General features: G+C 45.6%; 1 protein-coding gene across 2 annotated transcripts in view; it reads right to left on the bottom strand.

Annotated features, from left to right (window-relative positions):
- Positions 1-227: 227 nt before the first annotated feature.
- The window catches only part of DDX17 (DEAD-box helicase 17), a 29,034-nt gene continuing 3,773 nt past the window's right edge, over positions 228-25,488 (bottom strand). Inside the window, exons 2-13 of one of the 2 annotated variants that reach the window (XM_069652970.1) lie at positions 18,369-18,525; positions 18,167-18,263; positions 12,272-12,405; positions 12,042-12,107; positions 11,660-11,801; positions 11,252-11,412; positions 10,934-11,106; positions 10,596-10,706; positions 9,345-9,406; positions 8,875-8,934; positions 4,294-4,530; positions 228-1,791 (exon numbers count right to left, since the gene is read on the bottom strand). In XM_069652970.1, coding sequence (XP_069509071.1) covers positions 1,169-1,791; positions 4,294-4,530; positions 8,875-8,934; positions 9,345-9,406; positions 10,596-10,706; positions 10,934-11,106; positions 11,252-11,412; positions 11,660-11,801; positions 12,042-12,107; positions 12,272-12,405; positions 18,167-18,263; positions 18,369-18,525 — 2,023 coding nt within the window. In that variant the 3' untranslated portion in view covers positions 228-1,168. Of the gene's footprint in view, positions 1,792-4,293; positions 4,531-7,489; positions 7,718-8,874; positions 8,935-9,344; positions 9,407-10,595; positions 10,707-10,933; positions 11,107-11,251; positions 11,413-11,659; positions 11,802-12,041; positions 12,108-12,271; positions 12,406-18,166; positions 18,264-18,368; positions 18,526-25,488 lie in introns of those variants that run through there. The other variant, XM_069652971.1, reaches the window with a different exon arrangement.

Genomic DNA, 25,488 nt, shown 5'->3' with positions numbered 1-25,488 from the left:
TGGTCCTTAAAACTAGTTTTCATGAAATGCGTTTCATTAAAACCGCCAATAACTCTAGCCAAGGCAGGAAGCTGTGGTTCTGCTGTATTCCCTGTATTTTAAAGAAGGGAAAAAATTTAAGTTGTGTCTAGTTAGCAGCAAAAAGTGCAATGATACATACCACTACAAAACCCCAAATGAGAGAAAACAATGTACGCAATAGAAATAATGAGGATAACACAAACCGCTAAGTTTACCAGTTTATTTATATGTACAAAAGAAAAAGTTGTATAAAAAAGGTATCATTTACAGTTGGAACATTTAATTGCTGGGGTGTTAATGTGAACAGAGCAGATCCTTCTTATGTAAAAAAAAAAAAAAATTCTAACAACTGCAGTTTAAGCATAGATTAAGTATCTAGAAAATGAAAGGTTGTTCCAGGCAATCTTGCTGATTATCCAACGGTGGTGGGGGGATAGATGTGTACAGGATCATCTATGCCTCAATTTCAGGACTTCTATACTAATCACGCAAACACATCACTTGTCTAAATACCAACTGCCACTGAGCGAAGAGGAAAGCAACATGAATGATACAATTAATGTAGAAAATACAGAATTACCTTCAAGTATGCTACAAGCTAGACCTCGGAATACATTGTCAGCAGAACTACCAAAGATCCAGTCAATCATTTTAGCAAGTGACCGTACAGTTCGAACGGATGGGCAAATGAATGTAGAGTGAGCCAAAGGTGTAGTCAAGACAAATATTTAAAAAGCAGCCAAATCTTGTACACACTTTAGTTCAAGTTAATGCTAGGCACCCCCTTCAGCACCCCATGAAGTTGTGGAACTAAAATGCAAGAAAAGGCTCCTTTTATTGAGAAGGGCAGATGAAGCCACATAGGAAGCAGTTATAACTGCCACTAGAAGCAACTTACCCTCAGTATTTGTACATTACAAAGGAGGCTTCACAAGCTCAATGTTTCACTGGCAGCTGGGTTAAGGGGGGTGCGGGGGTTATCGGGAACAAAAACTACCTACCTTGTCCTGGAAAAAAAAAAAAATTAAAATGCCAGGAAGTCCAAGACACCAGGTTGCAACTTTCAGGTTAAATGGCATGGGCAAAAAAGCGATAAAACAAGACAGGGGGCTGCCCTTTGTTAGGGGAGGAACTTTCCTGAACTATTTCATTTGCGGGAAGGGGGCGGAGGGGGTGGTGGGGGCGGCTGGTATTGGTAATTGCCCGACGGTCCCATATAGTTCATTGCAGGGGTTGGTGGTGGAGGTGGGGCAAACTGCTGGGACATCAATGGTTGTGGTGCATTCGGACGGGCAGTTACACCAAACTGTTGTTGCTGTGGTTGTGGTTGTTGTGGTTGCTGTGGCGGTTGCGGTGGCTGCTGAGGCGGCACAGTGCTTGGCATATTTCTCTGTTGAGGCAGCACTGTGTTTGGCATATTTCTCCCACTGGCCGGGAGATTGGAGTTGGTGCTCGAGTTAGCGTTGTAATTACCGGCATTAAAATCTTGGCCCCCAAAGTTATTTGACCCGTAAGTGGTTCCAGTAGCCCCATAGGTTCCCTGGTTGTAACCATACTGATTTGGCTGGTTGCCCATTCCCCCATAATTGTTGCGGTTTGCCCCATTAAAGGCACTAGAATCACCCCGATCCCGGCCTCCATCACGGTCCCTAAAGCCGCTAGCCCCCGTTCGACCTCCATCTTTTCCTCGCAGTCGTCTATTGCATTCTTCTTGGTACATCATGTTGGGGTTGTTTGATGTGGGGATGCTGCGGTAGCGGGAACGTCCACCTATGAGAAAGAATTTACGTCCATCCAGTTAGTAAATGTTACAATAACATTCCCCATAAGTAAAAAGGCCTATTACAAGAGAAATGCTACTTTGACGTTTTAAGCCAAACCCCCCCCCCGCCCCATAAACTAGGGGTGTGTAATGTCATGACCTTATGCCTGGGTAAAGAAGTTGTCATGCACTCCTTTAGGATCCAATCAACACGGCATGCCTTAGTTGCTTTCAATTTACTGTGCGAGATGACGCAACTGGACAGATGCATTTTAGAATGACAAAATTAGGCAGTAAGAAGAGAGTCACAGCCACATTGGTTTTGGCGAGGTTTGACTCTGAAAGAAAGGCAGTCATGTGTGGAAGGGTTCATGTGTAAATACCCCATAGTAAAAAAAAAAAAAACACCTATTTGCATTTAAGTAGTACGTAATGAAAAATAAATATTGAAATTAGCCCAAACCGTGGACTTCCATTGTGAACGGGACTCTGCACACCCAGCACCCTAAACTGTCAAATTAGTGGGAACCACAGTAACTACGGCTATGGGACAAATATTCAGGGCTGAAACATGCACTTTTAACTGCTCGCTTTATTTTGTGGAGCACCAAGTATTCAGATGCGTTCTGGATACAGGTTCATTCTACGTTATTACAAATATCAAATGATAAATACTGATTTACGAACGATTTAGGTGGCGTTGTTATTCAATTACTTCTATAGGGTATTTGCCCGCATTTTTCTATATTTCACATTGACAGTGAAGATAATCAGTTATTTTACTTCACAAAGCAACTAGTTGAAATGTACCGTTGTGTTATAGTGCTAACATGATGTAGTGATAAGCAAAATTGCAACTTTGCCAATCAGGGCTTTAGATGACAGCATTAGCAGCTGAAAGCCAATAGTTTATTCAAAGCATGTGCCAAAAATGCTGACAGTAGTCTGTTGTAGCACTTCCATTATGCAGTAGTGAGCTACAAGGAATATGCAGGCCCAGTAGGGGTGGTAGGTCACATTATGCATTGTAGATAGACACAGGCAGGGCGAAGGCCCCAGCTCTGTAGCTAATAGACATTATTAGAGTGTTTGGAACATTATGGCACCTATATAGCACTTCGATAGCCAGTCTTAAGCGCTATGAACACTAAGCTATAAGTGCATGCCTTTTAGAGCTTGCTCACATGGGGTTAATTCATCTCGGCTTCTCTTAGAATATTCTGCCTTTCTAAGGCTTCGTAAACAAATCCTCTTTCTCGGAGAAGGCACTGATAAGACATTCCTGAGCTTTCGCGCAGATGGGCTCCAAGCAGGGAGGGGCACAGAAAAGGAGCACAGTGGAAATTCACAGAGTTGGGTTTTCCATGAGCAAGCCTATATTTTGCACAGGGAAATTCTGGAACTGTGCGTCATGGACTGCTAAATATGCATGCCCACATGACTCAGGTGGGAGATCGACCTGTGGACTTGGTTCGAGCAAGATCAAGTGCCCGGAATTTGGAGCTCTGACGGTACCCTACAGCGCTGTCCTCTGAGCGGGGCTTGTTACAGCTAGCTTATGAGGGCCAGGGTCTCCCAGTGCTGATTGAAGGGGCGTAAGACTGTTTCTCTATGTTTTTCTAAGTTCTATGTTTCTCTATATTTTGCATTTCTCTAAGTTTTGTGCTTTGTAATCTTCTCTAACTTGAATCCCAAAATGTAAATGAAATTCACTGTTTAGAATAAATACTAAAACTTATTGAAGGTGTCATTTGTCACTAGCATGAGTTCACTGCTCGGCACAATAGAACCTGTATTTTGGGCTGAATTGGGTAATTATTGCTCCCAAGGGCTGGTCCCGAGGAAGATTTGGCCCTTTTCAAGACACACGAGTGGTCTTGCAGTTCGAGTTTTTAAACCCGACTGCATTGTCAGAAAGAGGGGTGGCTCAGAGCAAATGGTTTCTCCCCTTTTCAGAGTAACTAGTTTAGTAGCGGCCAAAGGGGGGATTCTGCAAACAAATAAAAGGGTACTCTTTCTGCTCAGCTGTACGAAGATTTAACCACTCGTGTTTGTGTTAACTGGCATGAAGCAAAATGTTCTTCGTTCACCATTATTTTACCCTATTTTACAGTGTTAAGGCAGTGATCTGACTAGTAAAGGTGGTGAAACCCGACAGGAACTAAATGCAGATTTCACAAATACGTATATACCACCTGGCACATTCGCACACTGCATAAGCCATAATATTCTTTCGGAAACAGTCCTGTCAAAGCGGACATTTGGTCAATGGTTTATTTTGTCTAGAAAGATAGTGTACAGGAAAAGTTCATCTCCATAACCATGCCCCGACTTCTGTGAACGTTTTACCTTGCAAAAACATTTTTTAGAATGACACTGTTCTCCACCAGTGAGGCGCAATATAACACTATATGCATTTAAAATCAAATCGACAAAAGGACTGCACTTGAAGGCAAAGATTATTTGTTTTAATTGTGACTAATATGAAGAAAGAGGGAACTAAAACATACCTCCGCCACCTCCACCACGGCCGTGGTCTACCAACTGCATGAGTTTAGGGTTGATTGCCTGTTTAGCCTCTTGCAGCACTTTTATAAGCTCCCGGGCCTGCTTCAGGTTGCCGGGGGTAAAGAATGTGTAAGCCGTTCCCTTGTTGGTGCTGCGTGCCGTTCGACCAATCCGGTGCACGTAATCCTCCGAGCTATTTGGGTAGTCGTAGTTGATAACAAACTTGATGTCTTCCACGTCTGTAGCCGCGAGTCACCGACCAAAGGTAAAGGGCGAGTGCACCAGAGGAGCACATGTACAAAATAGCAGCATGGAGGGAGAAAGAAAATTCAGTGAATGCACGGAAAGCAACATTCAGGCTTGCCCCAACAAGAGCCTAGCTCCATTACCATGGCGTACAATAATTTGCTAATACTCAAAGGCAGGGCGGTAACCTCGGCTTTAGGGTGTGGCATCTACCAATTATTCACAAACCCATCCCAACAGACTTGCATTCCATACAGATGCGGAGTTAGCCACGTCCACATATTCAACCTGGTGTGTGAAGGAAAATCCTTATGTAAATTGCACCCATTAAGAGAAACCTTCAAAGTTTCACACAAAACAGGAGCAAATCATGTAGCCATGGAATACTAGTAAAGCAGGAGTAGACAAGCGTTGGGGAAGCCTGCACACAGTAATCCATCTTTCACTTACCGCAAAATTGAACTGCCCAGAACGGGCTGAAACATTCATTTTTCTGCAATGTGGTGCCCCACCCCTCAACAGGGTTAAGGCCAAATCTGCTCTATGCCAAAAAAAGTGACACTGCATCCAATTGTGTAAAAGGTACAAATGCTCGGTAGAAACATTAGCCCAGACTCTTCCGTCAATAACATAACTGGGTAAATAGACCATTAACATTCTAGGATGCTTAATCAACCAGTCTGGTCATTCTGCCTCTGAAAGGCCAAACTGCCAAAGCATGAGGACAGCAGAAACCGGCAAGATGATCGAATATCTAACTGCCGCCATTCAGGTGCGATACGTAAATGGTTAACATGCTTCGATCAGATAAAAACAGCACAGTAGTCCTTCAAAGTATTGGGTTTCCATTAAAAAAAGGGCTACTTGCAAAGATCGTTTTTTTTTTTTAGCGTTTGGCAGCTTAACTGAAAACAATGAGATTTGTAATGTGAGATACGACTGGGGAGGAAGTAGTATGCTCACAAAGAGATAGTATTGCAGTTTAATATGCTTTTCTGAACTCTACACGCACACTAGCTTGTTCTGCAAAAATAAATCCAGCTGCCTAAATTAGCAAAAGGTGTTCTGGTCCAAGCGCACACCTCGCACCAAATTATTTGTCAACCCTTAAGCCTCCCACAAAACCCTCCAAATACACTGAAGTCAATTACATGTACCAGGCCGATGCACACTCCCTCCTGCGGTGAGAAACAGCTGCAGCCGATCCCGTCTCATGGCGGTCCCCTCTCGAAGACTTCGCCCTCTGGGACACGGGACCACTGGAGCGGGAGCATGCATCGACAGTCCATGGCGTGGCGAGAAGACTCCCACAAGCTCGCTCGTCTAGATGCTTCTCTGTCGCCCATTAGGATGCCAAGCGCAGGAGAACCAGGTCACGGGAGAAGAAAATCGATCCGGTCCTCCAACGCTTTTATCCCCTCCCTTTCAGAGGATAAACATTAATGGCTTCCCAAAGGGCCTAACAGCATCTATTGCCCAGACTCATTTCAAAATGGGAGGGAAACGTTTGTAAGGATATTTTGACTTCCAAAAAAAATGGACAGGGAAGCAACGTCTGTTTCTTATTACAGAGAAAGGGCTCCACTTCGTTGACATTGGAAGCCTGCATTAGACCGACAAGCGGAGTTGGTTCTGAATCGATCGACTTGTGCGAGTGTACTAACGTACCAGGGTATTTGTTTATTCAGATAGGGGTATCGGGGATTGGCCAGACAATGCTTTCTTCCAAATGGTTGCAAATAAAGCATGGGAATGAGTGGAGAGGATGGTCGGAAAAACGCCTGGGTAAATTTTAGGGACTTTTAGAGTTCTGCCAGCAGCTCAAAGCTCAGGGACGAGACCTTCGGAACGGGCGTGTCGAATAGATGCGCTCCAGTTTTCCATTTTATAAGTGTTCCGAAGCTTTCAACAACTGGCCACATTGCCAGTTCGGATAATTCTGCCTTTACCAAGTTGTTTTTGTTTTGCTCAGGATGTGCATTTTGGTCACAAGGGTTGGCTCTAAAGTGGCGACTGCCAAATGCCTCGACAGAATTGAAAGCAGTGGAGGTAGATGCCGTCCCGTAACAATATTCAGCAGTGCTTGCCACCTCAAACTAGTATGAATGGCACCACACTCCCTGGAACGAACAAAATAGTTCAGATGCCCTTAAGTTTTCAAAGTATCCTGGCAAGTTTGGTGCAACTACGTTCAATTATGAAAAATCTAGCACCATGGAAGCAATTTTTCCTTAAAAAAAGTGTACAGCAGTATTTTGGGGTGGGAAATTGGGCAGTTATCGTGTCTAAACCGCAGTAGCTGTTAACTCAGGTCAAACATGTTTGCACCAAGCAACAGCAGCTAAACTCGGGAGCATCTCGCTCATTTCATCTCCACCCCTGTAGAGCAAAACCTGTACGGTATTAAAACAAGTAGTGCTGCAGGCACAACAGGAGACACTGCAGGGGGTTTTTGTGGCCGCTGGGGGCGTCAACGGGCTGAGATCCTGGCTGCCCATGCAAAATCTTCCAGGCTCATCCAAGGTTTTGATGCCAGTGCAAGACTGAAGGATTAGACTGCCTACACAGAGCAGCTTCCGTCAGGCAAGCAGGAGACGAACATCTGGGCAGGCACCAGCAGGGCAGGCACTGACACATACAGACACAAGCCACAAGGGAAAGGTAGATCACAACAAAAAAGTTCACCTACCCATTTGGCATGCACCTGGTAGATGCACAATCCGGGCCCCAGTGGCTATCTGCAGTGTCATTTTTGACGGTGCCAGGGCTGCCCAAGCAGAGACTCCTCCTCTCCAGTGCTTGCAGGCGAGCTTGCTGCTGCCCCATCCAGTATTACTGCCGAGCCCTTCTGCAGCGACAGTACAGAAACGGGCGGCATCACTGAACACTGGACAGATACAATTAGGGGTGGGGGAGGGCTCTTGCCACAATTGGGTAGCAAGGGGGAGCGGGGCCAAGTAGCCTGCGCAGCAGAGAGCCTGTGTTCGGTAGCAGGGGCCAAGGGCAGGCAGAAGGCACTTTAAACCCCGTGTGACAAGATTTCTCGAGTTGCAGACCATAAAAAGCACCTCCAGTACAAGACCTCATCAGGGTCAGAGCGGTCACCGCACTCTTGAGAGCAACTTCAGTGCCCTCCAATCAGACAATCCCAGGCCCTGTACTGAGAGGGGTCTACAGCTCCTGTTAAAAAGAAAAAAAAAAGAAAGATTTAACATTAAAAGGAACAAAACCGTTGCGAAAAATTGGGGCATGTTGTGTAACATTGTTATGGGCAACGCCCTGCCTTTATCTTTACTACAAGCATGATCACTTACCTGCTGATCAAGACTGAGCATGCACTAAGGGAAGACTACACATTGAAACCACCCCAAGAACGTAAGGCTCTTGGTAATCAGGGGGAATGGTTATGCTATAGCAAGGTGTCGTTTGTTAGTGATGTGGAGTGAGATACAAGGAGATCAAATACGTTGTTTGCAGGGAGATCCGTTCTGTGGCAGCCCAACATAAGGCTCCCCTTAAAGATGAGCCAGAATGTAGTAAAAAGAAACAGACTGTACCTGTCCAGGGGGGGAGGGTGAGGTTAAGGACTGAGGGGGAGGGGTGGACTTGTACAAAAGCCAATTTTATTTGGGTTTGAAACATGTCTAGGCAAGATGCAGAGAGAAGCGATCCAGAACTCGGCAAACTTTTGACAAAAAAAAAACAAAAGAAAAGAAACAGAGATCAGTGGATGAGACCAATTGCTGCTCTCAGTCCTCCGTCCCACAGGCAGGACCCAGACATGACCCGGAGGGAGACGCAAAGCAGCGATTTTATATTCATGGAGCAACAGGATGGCCATGTGTAAGAATAAACCACAGACATGGTTATGCTTCATCTCAGGGAGCAGACCCCTTATTGCTCTATAAAATTACCCACATTTCACGGCATCATGAGAACATGGGTATTTTTAGTCTTAGAATCGACTCAAGGCCAGACTAAGTTTAAAGGCTATATTGTAACAATTTCTAAACAACCGAATCCCCATGGCAGCTGCAAGTTAACTAACAGAATAAACATGGAACTTTTCCCTCCAGTAACGTGTGCCACACTGGAAGGTGGGAACGAACGTGTGCATTAAAAAGGGAACAATCCTAGTATTCGCTTCCTGGTTCAGAGTAGGAACATTTGATCTCCCTCCTAAAGGTTGGTCATGCCTAGTCACTGCCCACCCTACAAGACTGCTACAAACGACTTAAATAAATATGTCCTATATGGGGGTTGGAGAGTTAACAGCTTTGAAATATTTAGCACCCCCCCCCCCCGCCCAAAAGCAATGGGACACGCTAGATACGCACCTAAGCCACGAGAAGCCACATCTGTTGCAATTAGAATGGGCGCTTTCCCTGTTCTGAACTCTATGGAAAGAAAATAAATTAACATTTTAATTTCAATACTCCCCGAAAAGAACATCTTTAAAAGACCGCAATTTACTGTAATACAACCAATACTCTGCTACGTTATTTTATTTTTATAACAATTCGTTCATTCCGATTTGCATTTTCCACCAAATGAAGAGGCCTGGAAGGTGGTCTGGTGTAGATTAAGAAGCAGCGCTAAAAAGCTGAGGGACCATGGCAATCAAAGATGAATGCCCCGATTTGGCCATTGGGCACCTTATCTTCAATAGCCCACAACCCCATAGGTGTGATATTTATTCAAACAACTACCCAAATGAGACAAATGTTAAATACTATTAATCCATTAAAACTTCTAGTCCAATCTGAACCCGTGCTGAATTACGTGCATGTTGAAAATTGCAACTCACCAGCAAGGACCCAGTCACGCTCTTGCTGGCTCTTGTCTCCATGGATGCACATAGCTGGCCACCTACAGGAAAAACTCTGCGTGAGATGATTCACCAACTTAATCATTCCTACCATAATTAGTATGAAAGAGGGTGGAATTTTGTAGCAAAGTATGGTCCAATTTCATTAAAACCACAGCTCTGCCAGTACACACATCTACACTGGCAATTTCAACGTGGGTACTTCCCCACCCAGACAACTCTACATGACAATTTCAACTCCAAACTAACAAGGCACGCCCTCCAAAGACCATGGACCCGACCCCCCCCAATCCATGGTACACATTCCACCTATTGAGAAAAAACAAAATCACAACCCACAACTAAAACAAAACATGCACACTTCCTCAGTTCAGACTGCATCAACCTCCAACACCAACTTGGCAATACACTGTCATCATCAACAAATACACCCCCCCCCACTGTGAGGAAAACAATGCTTCAACACCCACACTGTGCGAATACTAATGCAACGCTTTTGTTGCAAGTGAACGCCCAACCATGAACTAATTCCAATCAGGTTTCTAATCCAGCCACAGCACTGACTGCAACGTATCGCATCCTGGGCAATCTTCACAGCAGCCCAAACACCTGTCAGCTCTTCTAGCACTACTTGACCCCTCAGCAGTTGGACTACGTTTACCACATCAGCCTAACCAACAGGATAAAAATCTGGCACTAATTCAACACCCTTAATTCACCGTCAGGAGACGGACAATGTGCCCAAATCGGGGTTGCAAAAGGATTATACCCATGCCCTTTTCTGTTCCGCCTATACAATAAATCCCTCAAACTAAGCAGCCACAACGTCATGATCTTCACACCCTCATCACCAACTGAATACTTACTCTGCCCTCCCATACAAACCAGACTTCGCCCCAGATGAAACTCATAACCCACACATCCTTAATTAATCTTGGATACATCATCGACCCTCACCAATCCTCCACTTGAAAACATAGCTGCCAACCCAAAAGCATGCAACCTACACAATATAAAAAAAGCCCCCCACAGCCATACAGAATGCACTACCAAGACTCCTTTCCCTTAGCTAATCCAGTCAAACCTCTTCACCTAGCATCATTTATCCTGATCATTGCATTCTGAATTCTAACTTTCTTCATCCTTGGATGTTCCAAATGCTCGAAGAGTCCCTCTACTCCTAAAATGAGTTGAATTGGTCATTTAATTACACAAGCTCACTGCACTCACCCGTCGCGTCTCATTCTGCGTGTGAGTTCATCACAACGCCGCTTCGTTTCCACAAAGATGATGGTCTTGTTCTCCTTCTCAGCCATAATCTCCTCCATTAACTGGATCAGCCTGCAGGGAAGCAACACTGCAAAATTTAATTCTTTGATGTGAAAAGTGGTTAGGCACAGCAGAGCACCATTTCTTCGGTGCTTTCAGGTCCACCACACAATATTCCAACAGGAAGATGAAACGCATACACCTGCCTAAAATACACAAAAGCCAGAGTAGTGCTCTTGTCTGAAGCAGGTTAACACTCGCACCCCCCAAGTCCCTGTGCTTTCCACACAGTTCCTTACTTGTTATCTTTCTCGCTGTCCTGGCATACATCCACTATCTGCAAGATGTTGTGGTTGGCAGACAGTTCCAGATTGCCTACATTTATTTGGACGTAGTCACGCAAGAAGTCCTCAGCTAGCTGTCGCACCTCCCTTGGCCAGGTAGCACTCCACATCAAAGTCTGCCTGTCCGGCTGGTGGGAACAAACACTGGGTTACATCCCCAAAGATTCACTGCAGCACACTAGTGTGTGTAACAGACGACCCCACCCGCCCATTACCAACAATTAGAAGTTAATTTCAAGACACATTTGCCCCATGTTGTCCAAAACTGCGTACCCGGATCTGGTCAACAATCTTCCTTATTTGAGGCTCAAAGCCCATATCCAACATTCGGTCAGCCTCATCCAAAACAAGGTAGGTACACCTCTTTAAATTTGTCTTCCCCACCTCCAAGAAGTCAATCAGCCGGCCAGGGGTAGCAATACAGATTTCAACACCTGAAAGACATTTGGGGAGGATTGTGAGGGAACCAAAACATGAAGAGCAACTAGACATGATCATGCTGGTTAACAGCGGTTATGTTCACTGGACTCTATTCGCAAGCGTGCAGTTGGAGAATGCAATGGCCTTAAAAGGCTGTACGTGCTGGGCAGTTCTGACCCAGTACACCACCAACAATTCACTACCTCAAAAATAGTGTTTTGTCAGGCAGACTATAAACAAGATTGTTAACCACCATCTCACCTCTCTCAAGGTCACGGATCTGAGGTCCTCTTGGAGCTCCTCCATAGATACAGGTGCTCCTCAGCCGAGAAGCTTTGCCATAGTCGTCAGCCACTTGCTGCACTTGCTGAGCTAGTTCTCTGGTTGGCGCAAGTACCAAGCACTAAAAACCCAGGGAAAAATATTCAAAGCAATTTGAACATGGATTACGTATACTCTCACTTTTAAAGGCTACCTTTTGAAGCCAGGCACACCACCCACTTGGTTAACTAGATCAAAAAGCTATGCTATAAAGCAAAATATTCCATCAAAATGTGTCACCGTATGTAGGCTTCCATACCCCAGCATTATAGTAAACCAGAACATTCACTCCCATTACATTCTAAAACAGTACAATACTCACAATAGGCCCGTCTCCTCTCTCTAGATATGGCTGATGGTTGATGTGTACCATTGCTGGCAGGAGATACTGCAAATTGAATTGTTGAACATTAGTGATACTGCCAGCAGTCCCACAATTTCCATTATCACTGTTGGTCAAGGTACTGGCACTATGCAGCTCCCCCAGAGAAACACCCGTTCCCCTCCTACGTCCATGTCAAACAGCAAGTAATTTTAACAAAAGGAACGTACCGCCAAAGTCTTGCCAGAGCCCGTCTGAGCAATGCCCACCATGTCACGACCGCTGAGCGCCAATGGAAAACCTTGGCACTGGATGGGGGTTGGCTCTGTGAAGTTCAGTTCCATCAGTGTGTTCATCACATACTCTTTAAAAATAAAAGACGAATGGTTACCAACGCAAACAATCTCCTTTGAAGCTATACACATTACAGTTCAGTTATTGGTAGTCTACAAGGGTACATTACAAGTTTTAAGGATAGCCCGAATTGCTCCTGGCAATCATGGATAGCCCGAATTGCCCCTGGCAATCATTACCCCATGCCTGGAATTTGAAGGATTGGCCGGGAACAACAACAAGCAGATAGGACAGTACAGGGTTCAAAATTAGGATTAAGTGAGCAGGAGCTAAAAGGGAATCGTAAGAGAGTACACTGAGCACTGCAAATTCAATACAGGAGAGGCAAAACTTTTTGCAGATTATGTATAATTATATTTAAATGTTCCGATACTCTGCCAGGCATCACGCCATCCCTGCCTGCGATTAGTGCCCGGTGCAATCATGGCGTCTGCTGCATCTACAGACCCCTGCCTTCATTGCTTGGGCACACAGTGCCCATGCTACCAACTCAGCTCGCAAGGTACATGCCATATGAACTCGGTACCCAAGCGCCACCTTTCGGTTCACCAGCTTTACTGGCCCACTGCCCCTCGAGGTAAGCTTCCGAACATACCCGAAAGTGACCGTCCATCCTACCCAACTGTGACGCAGACACCGCTGCACACCAAGTCATTGTGGGGCGAAAGCTACAGTATCCCCACTCCTTGTCCTCAAGTGGGTCTGTCCGTGCAGAACACCTCGCACCGATGCCATCGACTCCTGTGTGGTTTGCAAAATATTGACGCTCACAAATATGCTCCACACTAAGTTACTCTGTTACGCGGCACAAAGTAGCCCCCCCCGTCCCATGAGGGGTGGTTTGGCCTGACAGTTTACGCACACTAAATGTACGACCACAAGCATAAACATCTTCTTGAACTTCAAAAATGTAACCAGCACCTATACCTCAGGGTTTTAAGCGCTGAAATACAAATTAATACATTTCCTAGATTAGGCCCAATTCTTTATTTGCATTCTCAAACGGTTAGTATTTCTAAAAACACCAGTTGTGGCCTGGTGAGCCAAACGTAGCTCTGATAACTTGGTTTTAAGCAAACTGATTTCTGAGGTGCTAAATGGCCACCCCGGCAGTACTACAAATCGAACCGCCCAATTAATGCTCTTCCAGGATGCAATACTGCCCGCTCATCTGTCACCCACATCCCCCTACCCTTCCCTATTCCCAAACCTCTCCCCTGTCCCACTCACAGGTGGCACCACGAAAAAATAACCCAACAGCCAGAACACCATTTCTAAACACCCTGGACAAGATGCCGTGATAACGCAACCTTTTTTTAACTGATGCTTTGACAGGCAAAAACAGCCCAGCAACCTTGTGAATCGCCATCCCATCTCATGTGTTTCACTATTTTCCATGCAATTTTCTTCTGAGCATAGGTCATTGTTGAACCCGATTCAAAGCGTGCAACTGTTGTTCTCCGGCATGGGTCTGGCATGAATTCACATGCGCATGAATATTCTGTCGGGCTGGGAATCCTCGGCAATAGAAAAAAAAAAACAGTTAATTTTCGTTTCTAAACAATCTTTCTCCTATAAACCAATCACTGTGCTCTGGGTCATACTGCTGCCAGCCAATGATTGCCCTCTCTAAGCCCCTCTGCTGGCTGCCATCTTCAGATTTGGTAGCACATAAAGTGGCAGTAGGGCCAAGAAGAGCCGCTGGGGGGGCAGGACGGAGGTTTCGCATATGAATCCATGCTGGAGAACAACTGTTACAGGTAAGTAACTTGTTCCTTCTCCAGCAGGGGGTCTGGCATGGAGTCACACAATCATGTTTAAAGAATACATTGCAGTACATACACAACCACGGGAGGTGGCAAGGCTCAACATAAGCAATATCTTGCCTCCTCAACAGGCTCACTTTCAAGCGAACAGGTTATGCAGCACTGCTTGGCCGACCCTGGACGCAGTATAATTTCATGAAGGTGTGCCTACACCACCACGTAGCAGCCTTGCAGATGTCCAGCAGGGGCACCCAGAACGCAGTTGTCGCAGCAATAGCTCTGGTAGAATGGGCTCTTGGACGGCCATGCAGCGGTCGGTTTGCCAACCGGTGACATTGAATGATGCAGCCGGTGAGCCACCTGGAGATGGAAGCCTTGGACAAGGCCTTCCAATCACAGGACCAAAGTTCACAAAAGCTAAGAAGGCTACTGGAAACTCTTTGTGCGGGCCACATAAAACTTCAGTGCTCAAACCACAACCAGCGAGTGCAGAGTCCTTTCAGCAATGGTGTTGGGGTGAGAAACACAGGAAACACCAAGGGTCCGTTGAGATGGAGGGGTGCATCCGCAGCACGACCCTCGTCTCGTGGAAAGTCAAATTAGGCCGCTGGCAGGGACTGGCTCTCACCCAATCACCTGCAGATGTGATGGCCAGAAGGAATGCAGTCTTCCAAGAAGAGAACTGGATAGGAGCTTGATGCATAGGCTCAAAATGGACCCCCCCATCCCCATGGGTTAGTACCACCGCCAGATGCACCCTGATGGAGGCGCGCACCCGACCCAGGACAAAAAGTAGGGAAGGATTTGGGAGGAGGGTAATGTGAGCCTCAGAGGGTTAATCTTCTGCGACCGGCACCAAGTCGCAAAACTCTTCCATTTGTGACCGTACAGTCAATGACGCCCTGGCAAGGACCCCCCTGCAGTCCGCAGGCACCCAGCTCGTAACCACTGAACTCTAATGCTGCAGGAGCCAGGCCTTCAGGTTCAGCGATCCTGGGTCGTGGTGCAGGATTGCACCTCCTTCCCTGGCAAGCAGATCCGCGACCACGGGTAGCTTGACTGAAGGGGACGCCGACATGTTGAGAAGGTCCGGGTACCAAATTTGCCTTCAGCCACAAGCATCATCCTGCACCAGTACCGGCTAAGGTGACCAATGACTCGTAGTAGCAGCGGCGGCACAGGGAGGGGTAGGGCACTTGGTGTTCACCGCCGCAAACAGATCGATCTGGGGACTGCCCCACCTGAGGAAGAGATCATGCCGAAGCTCCCACTCGTGGCAAGAGCGCAGTTCCCTGCTCAGAGTCAGGGATGGGGTTCTTTACTCCCGCCAGGTGAAAAGGAATGAGAAACAGCCTTTGAGCGACAGCCCAATGCCATAAGTCCTGCACCTCCCTGGGGAGCATTGGGTATCTAGTGCCCCCCTGCTTCCTGATATAAAACATTGTGGTGGTTTTGCCTGTGAAAACCCTGACCACTTTGTCCTTGAGTGAGGAAAGGAAAGACTTCAGGGCCCAAAACACCGCCCGACGTTTCAGAACATTGATGCAAGCTCATTCTCCACCGGCAGCCACAGGCCTCACGTAACTTCCCCAAGCCCTCTAGGGAAGCATGAAGCATCAATGGTGTCCTGGTACGGAGGGGGGGGAGAGGGGTATTTGCAAGTCTGTGCCCCCCCCTTATTGTTCGATGGAACTCCTCGTTGAGCACAATCCTGTCCTTGAAGCTTCTGGACACCTGGATCCAAAAGGGCACCCAGTCACTCTGGGAGGGGCTGCATCCGCAACCTGCAGAGCCTTCTCAGGTAGATACACGACATGCCGAGCGGCGACTTGGTGCTCACCGTGGCAATTCAGTGCCAACAGCCGTTGCACCTTGCCCAAAATGGCCAATAGCCCCCCCGCCGAGGGGACCCCTGGACACAGCGTGCTGAGACAGAACCAAGCAGGACTTCGGATAGTTCACTAAGAATCCTACATCCGTCAGCAGCCAGGCGGTTCGGTCCGCTCAGGTTGATCGACAGTGAGGTCCCTTGACTTGGCTCGGAAGAGCCAGTCGTCGAGGTAAGGGAACACATGAATTCCCCGTAGATGCAGATGGGCCGCCACTCCCTGTAGACGCAGACTCTGGGTGCCAACTTCGATCCTAAGGGGGAAGAGCCTTGAACTGGTAGTGCTTCCCTTGTACAACGAAGCGCAGGAACATGCAATGGTTTTCGTGGATGGGGTCATGGAAGTATGTGTCCTCTAGATCCAGCGACAACAGAAGACCTCATCTTCCAGTAGCCAGAGAACATGCTGAAACATCCGAGTTGAGGGATGTGTTGTTCCTGCCGGGCCACTGGTGGTATCCGCGGACACTTCGCTGAAACTCCAAAGTGTGTCTATGGGCGGGAACATCTAGCACCCATCCATCAGTGGAGTTTTTTTCCCCCCAAGCACTGACCAAGTTCAATCTTGCTTGAAGGCCGGCGTACCGCCTTGGGAGTGAAGTCCTTTGAATGACCCCCGGTATGCCTCCTGGGTTGAAGAAGGGGTGGGGGGGGATGTTTGACGGCACAATGACGAACCTCCGCCAAAACCCTTAGTTCATCTGTCAGACTTCCCTCCTGACAGAGCCTTTAGAGTGTGCCCAGGGCACAGCCCACCGCAGTCTTGATCACCTAAGACATTCATCAACAGCCTTTCCGATTGTCTTCCAAAAGCCAACCACGACAACAAACTATTTCCCCATCTGGCGGAATCCTGTGTCCGCAATGTTCAGGGCCACGGTGGCGGCTGGTGAGGTGGCATAGGGTGCCGCTTACTTTTCTTCGGCGGTGGCGGCCCTGGTGACAACAGGGTCAGTGCCGATAGTGGTGCCGTCAGCATCATCTGTATCTCAGACACAGCGTGAGGAGGGTCGAGAGAATGCTCTGCAACAGATCTCTGGAGGATGCTGGGCGAGTGGGGTGGAACAAGGTGGCAGCAACTGCCTTACAGCATATCCATGATTTAGTACCCCGTGGACTCACAGCCACCTCACAAATGGGCACTGCACACAGCCTGCCCCCGACGATCCGGGTGCTGGGTTTGCCGCAAGTAGTGCTAGGATTCTCCGGAGAATCGGATACTGCTTCTATGATAGTAGCAGTTCCTTAGCCATTAGCGATGCCATCACTCACCGCGCAAGTGGATAGCAGTTCGGGACATGGAACAGGATTAGGATTTGGTGCTCCGACCACATGAAGCTGACCTAAAAGCACCCCCACCTCGCGCACGCATCTCCTGATCTGCAGGTATGAGGGAAGGGCACACAGAGTCCCAATGAACATTAGTTGTTAGCGACTAATACATTCTCCCCTTTTCTAGTCTCGGCAATCTCAAAGTATGGAGGAATGGTGGCAGCATATAGGAATAAGTACTAGTTAAGTCACCTATCCAATATTTTACTTGTCCAAAACACCACCCGCCAGCCCCGCTTAAAATGCCAAGACATGTTCCGAATTAAAAGATGGGTAGGTATGTGCGATGAGATGAAGCCACAAGGTGTGGTAACAGCAGCACTGGGCATCACACCCCACCACCAACACGCAATTCAGTATGGAAAAGGAGGCACGATGGGTACATTATACACCAGGGTGAAAAACATGTAAGGAAACAATGACGACATTCAACTGTTTCATCAGATTATAAGTGACTTTAGCAGAGGCACTAAGATTAGGGGAAGACAGTGTGCAATTAAAGAAAAGCATTACAGTGACTCTTGGGAAGAGAATTACGGTTAAGGCTCATCTTTCAGAACTATATTTTAACTTCTCTTGTGATGCTGTGACCTTTTGTTAGGCTTTTTGACAAACAAACTGCATATCTGAACTCCTATTTAAGGGTCTTTTTTTTTTAATATCCGTGTTTGTCTATGTGCAGATCTGCTCAATATAGACCTTCAACGTGCGTGGAACTTGTACACTCCAGAACAAACCAGCCAGTATGGAAACCTGTTTGGCGACTGACAGGCTAGGATACTCACGGGGAAAGTTGTTGTGATGGAAGCTGTAAACCGGTTTAGGACTATCCTTTCCTCTGACCGTGATCTCCTTCTTACGACGCAATTCATCAACTTCATACTGCAAACAAAAATACGATACATAACTCACCAAGTACATTCCCAAGACAGAGATGATGTGCAGTTTACAGCCTGGCACCAACGACAAAATAAATTTCAAACTTACGGGCATCATGCGGGCTACGTCTGGATGCTCCACATAAAAGTTTTTCTCGAATTTCGGCAATTCGTTCAGGTCCCATTTCTTTTTACGCAACCGCTCTCCGGGATTGCCAAATTTCTTTGGTGGTGGAGGCCCCCCACGATTCGATCCAAAGCGAGGGCTATAAAGCAAGTATATGATTTATTTATATACAGGGAAGAATGCGCTTTATCACTGAAATGTACAATAGATGAGATTTGATGGGGGGCAGAGAGCCTCTTCTGATGAGGCGAGTTTGAGTGACTTTCTGACCAATTTGTGGCGGGAGTAAATGTAAAGTCACTGTGGACAATACATGGGTTGACCTACAGAGATTAAGAACCACCAACATGTTTAAGTGCAGGTAGGTGGTATGGCCAGCTGTGTTGTTAAGAGGGTAACTGAGGCAAGGCTTTTCTTTTGGCTTTGAACAAATCTGTGTGAACTATTTCTCTGATGTCCGGGGAGAGGGAAAAGAGAAGACGATTTGGGTTTTAACACAAGTTTCTACAAGAACCCAAAAGGGGGAAATTAGTGCCCCAAGAGCAGAGGCATAGAGGACCAAAGACAGCCTTGAGTGAGTTGAAAGGTGGTTGTTGCTCCAGGAGACAGAGGGTGAGGTGCCAGGTAGGATTCAATCCAGACAAGGCCGCAAGCGAGAATCCCAAGCGGAGAGTATTAAAAAGGAGATCCGAATGATTGACAGTGTCAAATGCAGCAGTACCATCAAGGAGAATTAAGATTTATAGATTGGAATGCTTAGCAGACAAGCCCTTTACAGTAGTACATAAGGTGATGGGTCAGCCCACTGCTTTTTTTAAGAGGGATGACATGGCTGTTTTGAAAATATAGGGAAAGCAAGTGGAGCCAAAGGACAGATTGAAGAGTTCAGCGAGGCGAGAGACCACTAAAAGGGCAATAGGCATCATTAGCTCAGGAGAAAGAGGGTCTAATTGGGCACAAGAGAGGTTAGACTTCATCAGTACAGATAGGCCCCCAGTATTAGTGTAACTAAATGGATGGTAGAGTGCGAGTAAGGTCAGGAGTCTCAAATTTGAGACCTGACGTGTGTGCGGCGAGGGCATATGTATGGGGTGACCCATGGTTGAGTAGGAGGACGAAACTTAGCTGTCAGAGAATTAGTCATAGTAGGGGAGTGAAAGAGGCATGTGTGAAGGAGAACTGCAGGTCACAGGGAAAGGGGCAGACTGTTTAAATTTCCTTTTAGTAAGAGGCGAGGCAAGTGGGTTTGTAATAAACCCATCAGCAAATGAAAATTCTTCAAAGGATCTACGATTCCCTAATATGTATTAAGTGGGAAAGAAAATATACAAAAAAAAAAAAACCCCCCACAACATCAGCACGGGAAAAACATGCGACCATCACAATCTACATAGAAAAACAAAGCCGGCAATTTAGTGAAATATGCAAACACATACAGATACGTAAAACTAAATATCTGCCTTTTTCCTGCATTATTGGGAGTTTGTGGAATACAAAGGTCACAAATGGGCGGAATGCTGGTGCTATAAAGAGACGCTGAGGCATAAATTAATGTTCAAAAATTGATTAGCAGTTTGCTAAACTCTTGATCAGCAGACCCATTTGATTAGCAATTTTGTACTAATATTTTTAATGTCACCAGCAGTTATTTGTACCCAAGACATGAACAGTAAGCAGTTTTGCTTACAGCTGAAACAAGACATTAGCGAGAGGAGACGGAGTTTGCTAATTCTTTAAACTTCAGCTAGACCTGCAGGTCAGGTACCTTAATATGCCTATCCAAACTAAGAGAAATGTACACGACCCATAGCAACTGAGGACAACCAATTTAAAATGCGATTTCTGTAAAATGGTGCATGTCACTAAAAATCCACTTTAGGTTTGGCACACTTGCTAAACAAGAGGCCAGCCATGCACAGTGAATCTTATTTGACATTTACTGCAAACAAAGTAAACGTTAAATACAAGTTTGAAACATCTCTTGTAAATGTGAATGCTACTCGCCCTTCACAAAATCTACTAACTATGAGAGTGGGCGAAAAGACAGCCATAGATGAGGGTCTGTCAAATGTAAAAAGTTAGCTGCATGAATGGACACAAATAAATATGATAAAAAGGCTCTGAAAACAGTGTGGCCAGCTGTCTCCCGAGTGTGGTAATATATAATACAATCATAAACAAAGTGAGCTCTGGGGGCCAACTACGTTGTTTAAGCATCTAGTCCGCTTTGTGTATTCATTATGTAACATGAAAGAAAGACTACTCGGCGTGGATTGCGTAGCAGGCAGAGAATTGGGCAAACTAGGCGGAATATTGTAGTTTGTGGTCATCTCACTTTCAGGGTACCTGGAATAAAGCAACAGGGTGATAATATAAAAAGTCAAGGAGTATGGGTAAGCTCATGGGTTGAGCACTAGCTAGAGCTCCCAGTCTATCTAGACTCGATACTGCAATGCATTATATAGTGGGGCCGACAAATACATCCTACATAGATTACAAATTCCACAAAATAATGCCTTGAGAGCAGCTCTTAGTATCCCTAGACTATCACACATTACAATAAGGCTTAACAACTGGCTGTCGACCAAAGACAAAATCTTACTAAAAGTTGCCTCCATTAAACGCAAAGCCTTTAACAACGTGGCTCCTCCCTATCTAACAGATAATTGTAGAAAGAAGATCATCCAGACCCTCAAGAAGCCCCAATGCCAACACACTTATCCTGACCCATGCCTGCATTGCATATTGTTCTCGGCTCTGACTTGGCCCCTGTGCCCTACCTTTATTGCATATTCTTTGTTCTCAGCGCCGACCCGGCACATGGTTATTGTTCTTAGTTCCGACTTGGGCTCATGTGCCTTACCTGTATTGCATACTGACCTTACCACCCCATCGTATCCATGTCCTGGATAGACTGACTTTCTGCATCGCTTCCTCCACACTATACCCACAGCCTAGTTGTGAAAGATGTTAAGTTCAATGATTTTCTACCGTATGATGGCTGCCACGATACACTCTGCTACTAGGAGTCAGGAATGTCATACTGAGCTCCCCCCACAAGTGCCAATCTACCGAAAATAGCTATGAATGCCACCACCGTCCAATCCAAACACCATTGTGCCACAGGGACAGTAGCACACGCCTCTCTTCCATGCACCACGTCTGATAAAAAAATTATAAACTTCGTGCCAGACTTACCAAATTGTATGAGCCACTGAGAAGATACCCATCACCAATACATTTGAAGACAAACTACCAGCATAGCATGAAACCTAACCATACCAACTTGCCACCTTCACCCTCTGCCTCCAATACAAACACCCTCCAAACTGTAAGACATAAGCCTACTGATACAAATACAGCCACTCCTATCCAGGTCAAAACTGCAATTGAAGTACTATCACTTAAAGGAGCACTCCTCAATGCGAGATCGCTCGTTGCCCATGCCCGACATAGCCGATCTAATCACAGAAGGTCATTTGGATTTCCCTGCGATAACAGACTTTGCTACATAATGCGGCTGGTACATCGCTCATGTTAGCTATCCCAGATGACTATAAAAAATCTAGACAAGACAGAGATGGCTCCTGAGGCGGTGGAATCGCCATTATTTCCAAAATGAGCCTTTCCTTCAGACTAATCCCTACTCAAACCTTGCAATCGTGTGAAATTTTCTGCCAAACTCCAGATGAATAACTCACAATCGCTTACTATTCATCTAATATACAGACCTCCAGGTCCTTCTGGTACCTTTGAGGAGGATTTGCACCAACAACCTCGAACCCACTTCACAATTATCGGCTTTAATGATCCAATGGATAAACAAGCTACGAATATAGCTAATACCATTAATGTGCTAGGTTTGTCTCAAAAAGTCAATAAACCCACCCATATGAAGGGGAGAACATTAGATTGGATAGCGGACTATAACTGTACAGTTACTATCTCCTCCATTTCACCTCAACCTTGGTCAGACCACTCACTTGGGTTTATCCTACCTTCTCTAAATGCACTGCCAGAAAATCTAGACCCTAGCAAATATAACAATATCATGCCTACCACAATGGACAAAGTCGCCCCTCTTAAACTCAGAGCAAGCAAACCCAAAGCTCATCTAAATAAATGGTTCACACCACAATTAAGAGACCTACGCCTTCTGAAAAGAAAAAGTGAAACCACTTGGAGACTATGCCCATCAAATGAAAATAAAGTAAAACTAACCTCCATCTCCTCGCACTTGAAAAACGAAGTCTGCCTGGCAAAACGTAATTCTTACGATGAACGCATTGCCAAATCTAACTCTAGCATGAAGGAACTTTTTTCCACATTGAAAGAACTAGAGTCACCAACATCCACACCTGATATGTACTAAGGACAAGCCCTGGTGTGCAGATATCCAACACGCGTTAAATAAAATAAAACACGCTCCAAAATAAAGTACAGCAAAAAAAAAAATATATATATATTACTAAAAAAGACAGTGAACCTACAGCACCTGCCCAATATAGCGCCGTCCAATGACTCCCCTACGGCACACAATAACAACATTTCACTTCACTTAAATTTCTACCCTAGGAGATAGAAAAAATTATCCTTTCGCTCAAACCCTCCAACTGTAAAGGTGATATCTGCCCAGCACAGTTAATATAAGACGCTGCCAGAGACTTATCACCATTCATCTCCAAATTGATTAGTGCTGCCTTTGCCTCAGGTACTATCCTTGCCAACTTATTCTTGTGTGCTCTCACTCCTTAAGAAGCAGACACTAGATCCTCTCATCCCTACTAATTACCATCCTATTACCACAGTACCATTCCTACTTAAAATACTGGATAAAGTTGTATACATCCAGATTCAAATATACCTTGAACTGCATAAGCTCCATGGAGCTAGACAATCTGGCTTCAGTCCATTACACGGGACGGAAACTGCTTTAAATTGATTTAAAAACCCAAATTGGAGCCGAGAGATAAAGGGAAGAAGACAGCACTTATGCTCCTACTCGATCTCTCAGCTGCACTTGATCTCGTGGACCATAAGGTCCTCTGCAGACACTTCTCCAAGGCGATCAGATGGATAGAATCATTCCTGAGCGAGAGAACCATGAGAGTATTCTCTCCATCGGCAGCCGCTGACCCCACCCCTATCATGTGGGGTGTTCCCCAGGGCTCATGTGTCTCGCCAACTCTATACAATATTTTCACCAAACCCTGGTTTGATGATTTGGACCTTCTGGGCATCACCTACACTAACTATGCAGATGATGCATAGATTCTCCTCCTGCTTTCTATGGATCATAGCAAGGACACAGAGTTAGTGAATAGGGTATATCTTATCATCCAGGCATGGATGGCCACTCATGGCCTATGTCCGAATGTTAAGACAGTTGATAATCTTGGTCATGCATGCCAACATTAACAAACTAGGCCAAGAATTTTCCTCATTCAATATCGATGGAAATATCTTCAAGGTTTCCAAGGAAGTAAAAACCCTTCTACCTTGACTCCACAATGTCCCTTGACAAACAAGTAAAATCTCTGGCCTCTACCACTGCCTACACTTGTAAATTAATAGGAGCTGGTAAGCCATTCCTTTCTAATGACAGTTGCATGATCCTGGCTAGAGCCTTAATACTTTCTAGAATTGACTATTGTAATGCCCTTTACAGCGGTGCCAACAAAAGCACCATCCAGAGGCTACAAACACTACAGAATAATGCCTTCAGAGCAGCACTTGGCATAAACAAAGAGTACCATTCTCCTCCATTAGACGCCAACATAAATGGCTTTCCACCAATAACAAAATGCAGCTAAAAATGATTTCACTGACCCACAAAGCCTTAAACAATGCTGCTCCTAGTTACCTCGCAGACAAATTACTTAGAAGAACATCAGACCAACTAGAGCTGGTAACGCCAATTGCCTGGTAGTACCTAGATACAGGCTCATTACGATTGGTGGCAACAGCTTCCCAGCGAAGGCTGCCAAACATTGGAATGCACTGCCACAAAATTTGAGAGTAGACCAACCCTACCTTCACTTTAGAAAGATAGTTATCAAACACATCATCTCTAATGACCCCTAGGCACCCCATCTTCTACATCTGCCCTTGGGCCCACTCTTCCCTAGGCCATGGCTCCCTTAGACTATTCCTAGATTCCTAGTCGAACAATGCTTCAGCAACACTAGGTGTAATTTATTTTGTGATTCTATGCACTATACTGTAACTTGTACAAATTTGTAAACTCTGCAAGCTTTGCATTATCTTATTGCTGTGACCTGTTACCTTTGGGTTTGGAGCGCATTAGAAGTGAACAAACATACTTATCCCTAGATTCAAATTGAATAAGGCTGGAGGCGCCAGCTTCCCCGTCCGGGGGCCCAAGTATAGAACCCACTGCCCCACACTTTGTGAGGAGAAATCCTACCTCAAATTCAGATCCAACTACATCAACCATGTGAAGCAATCGATCAACTAGCCAGTACCTCCTCTTCCCTCCCCTCACCGTGCTGATATAATACCTGTAGAATATTCTGTATATAATTTACTGTATTACTGCTACGTCCTGTATATATTTCTAGCATTATGTGATTATGTGTAATTAACCTGTGGCTCGCATATCCTTTACTGATGCGCCCTCTTACCCCCGGGTCTGGTGCGCATTGTAAATGAATAAAACAAACAAGATGTATGCAACCTGCAGGTTACATAACTAGGTTTGCCATCAAAAGCATTTGATCATGTACATTTTCAATAGTGTTCACTTGTCAATATGATGCATCGTCCCCAACAAAATGAAATATAATTGACTCTAACCTAAACTTTAAATCATGGAGATCATGCAGTGTTTTACTCTGGCAATACTGTAATTATATAACAACTTGCATGACTTTTTTTTTTTGTTTTAAAGTGGACAACTTGTCTTTGCCGGATTGACAGAGAAAGCTAATCTGTTTTACAATTATTTGAAAAGAAAAAAAGGATTAAATATACTCCGACCCTCTGCGACACCGCACTGCTCCGAAAATCATGGTTGCATTCACTGCTGTAAAAAGAAGGGACGAACTTGCCGATAACCCCTCACCCCTTATCAGACGAAAGA

Source organism: Ambystoma mexicanum, chromosome 3q (assembly GCF_040938575.1).
Source record: "Ambystoma mexicanum isolate Mex_15411 chromosome 3q, UKY_AmexF1_1, whole genome shotgun sequence".
Classification (NCBI taxonomy): Eukaryota; Metazoa; Chordata; class Amphibia; order Caudata; family Ambystomatidae; genus Ambystoma; species Ambystoma mexicanum.
The sequence above is the reverse complement of the archived record's forward strand: the minus strand, read 5'-3'. Positions and strand labels throughout refer to the sequence as shown.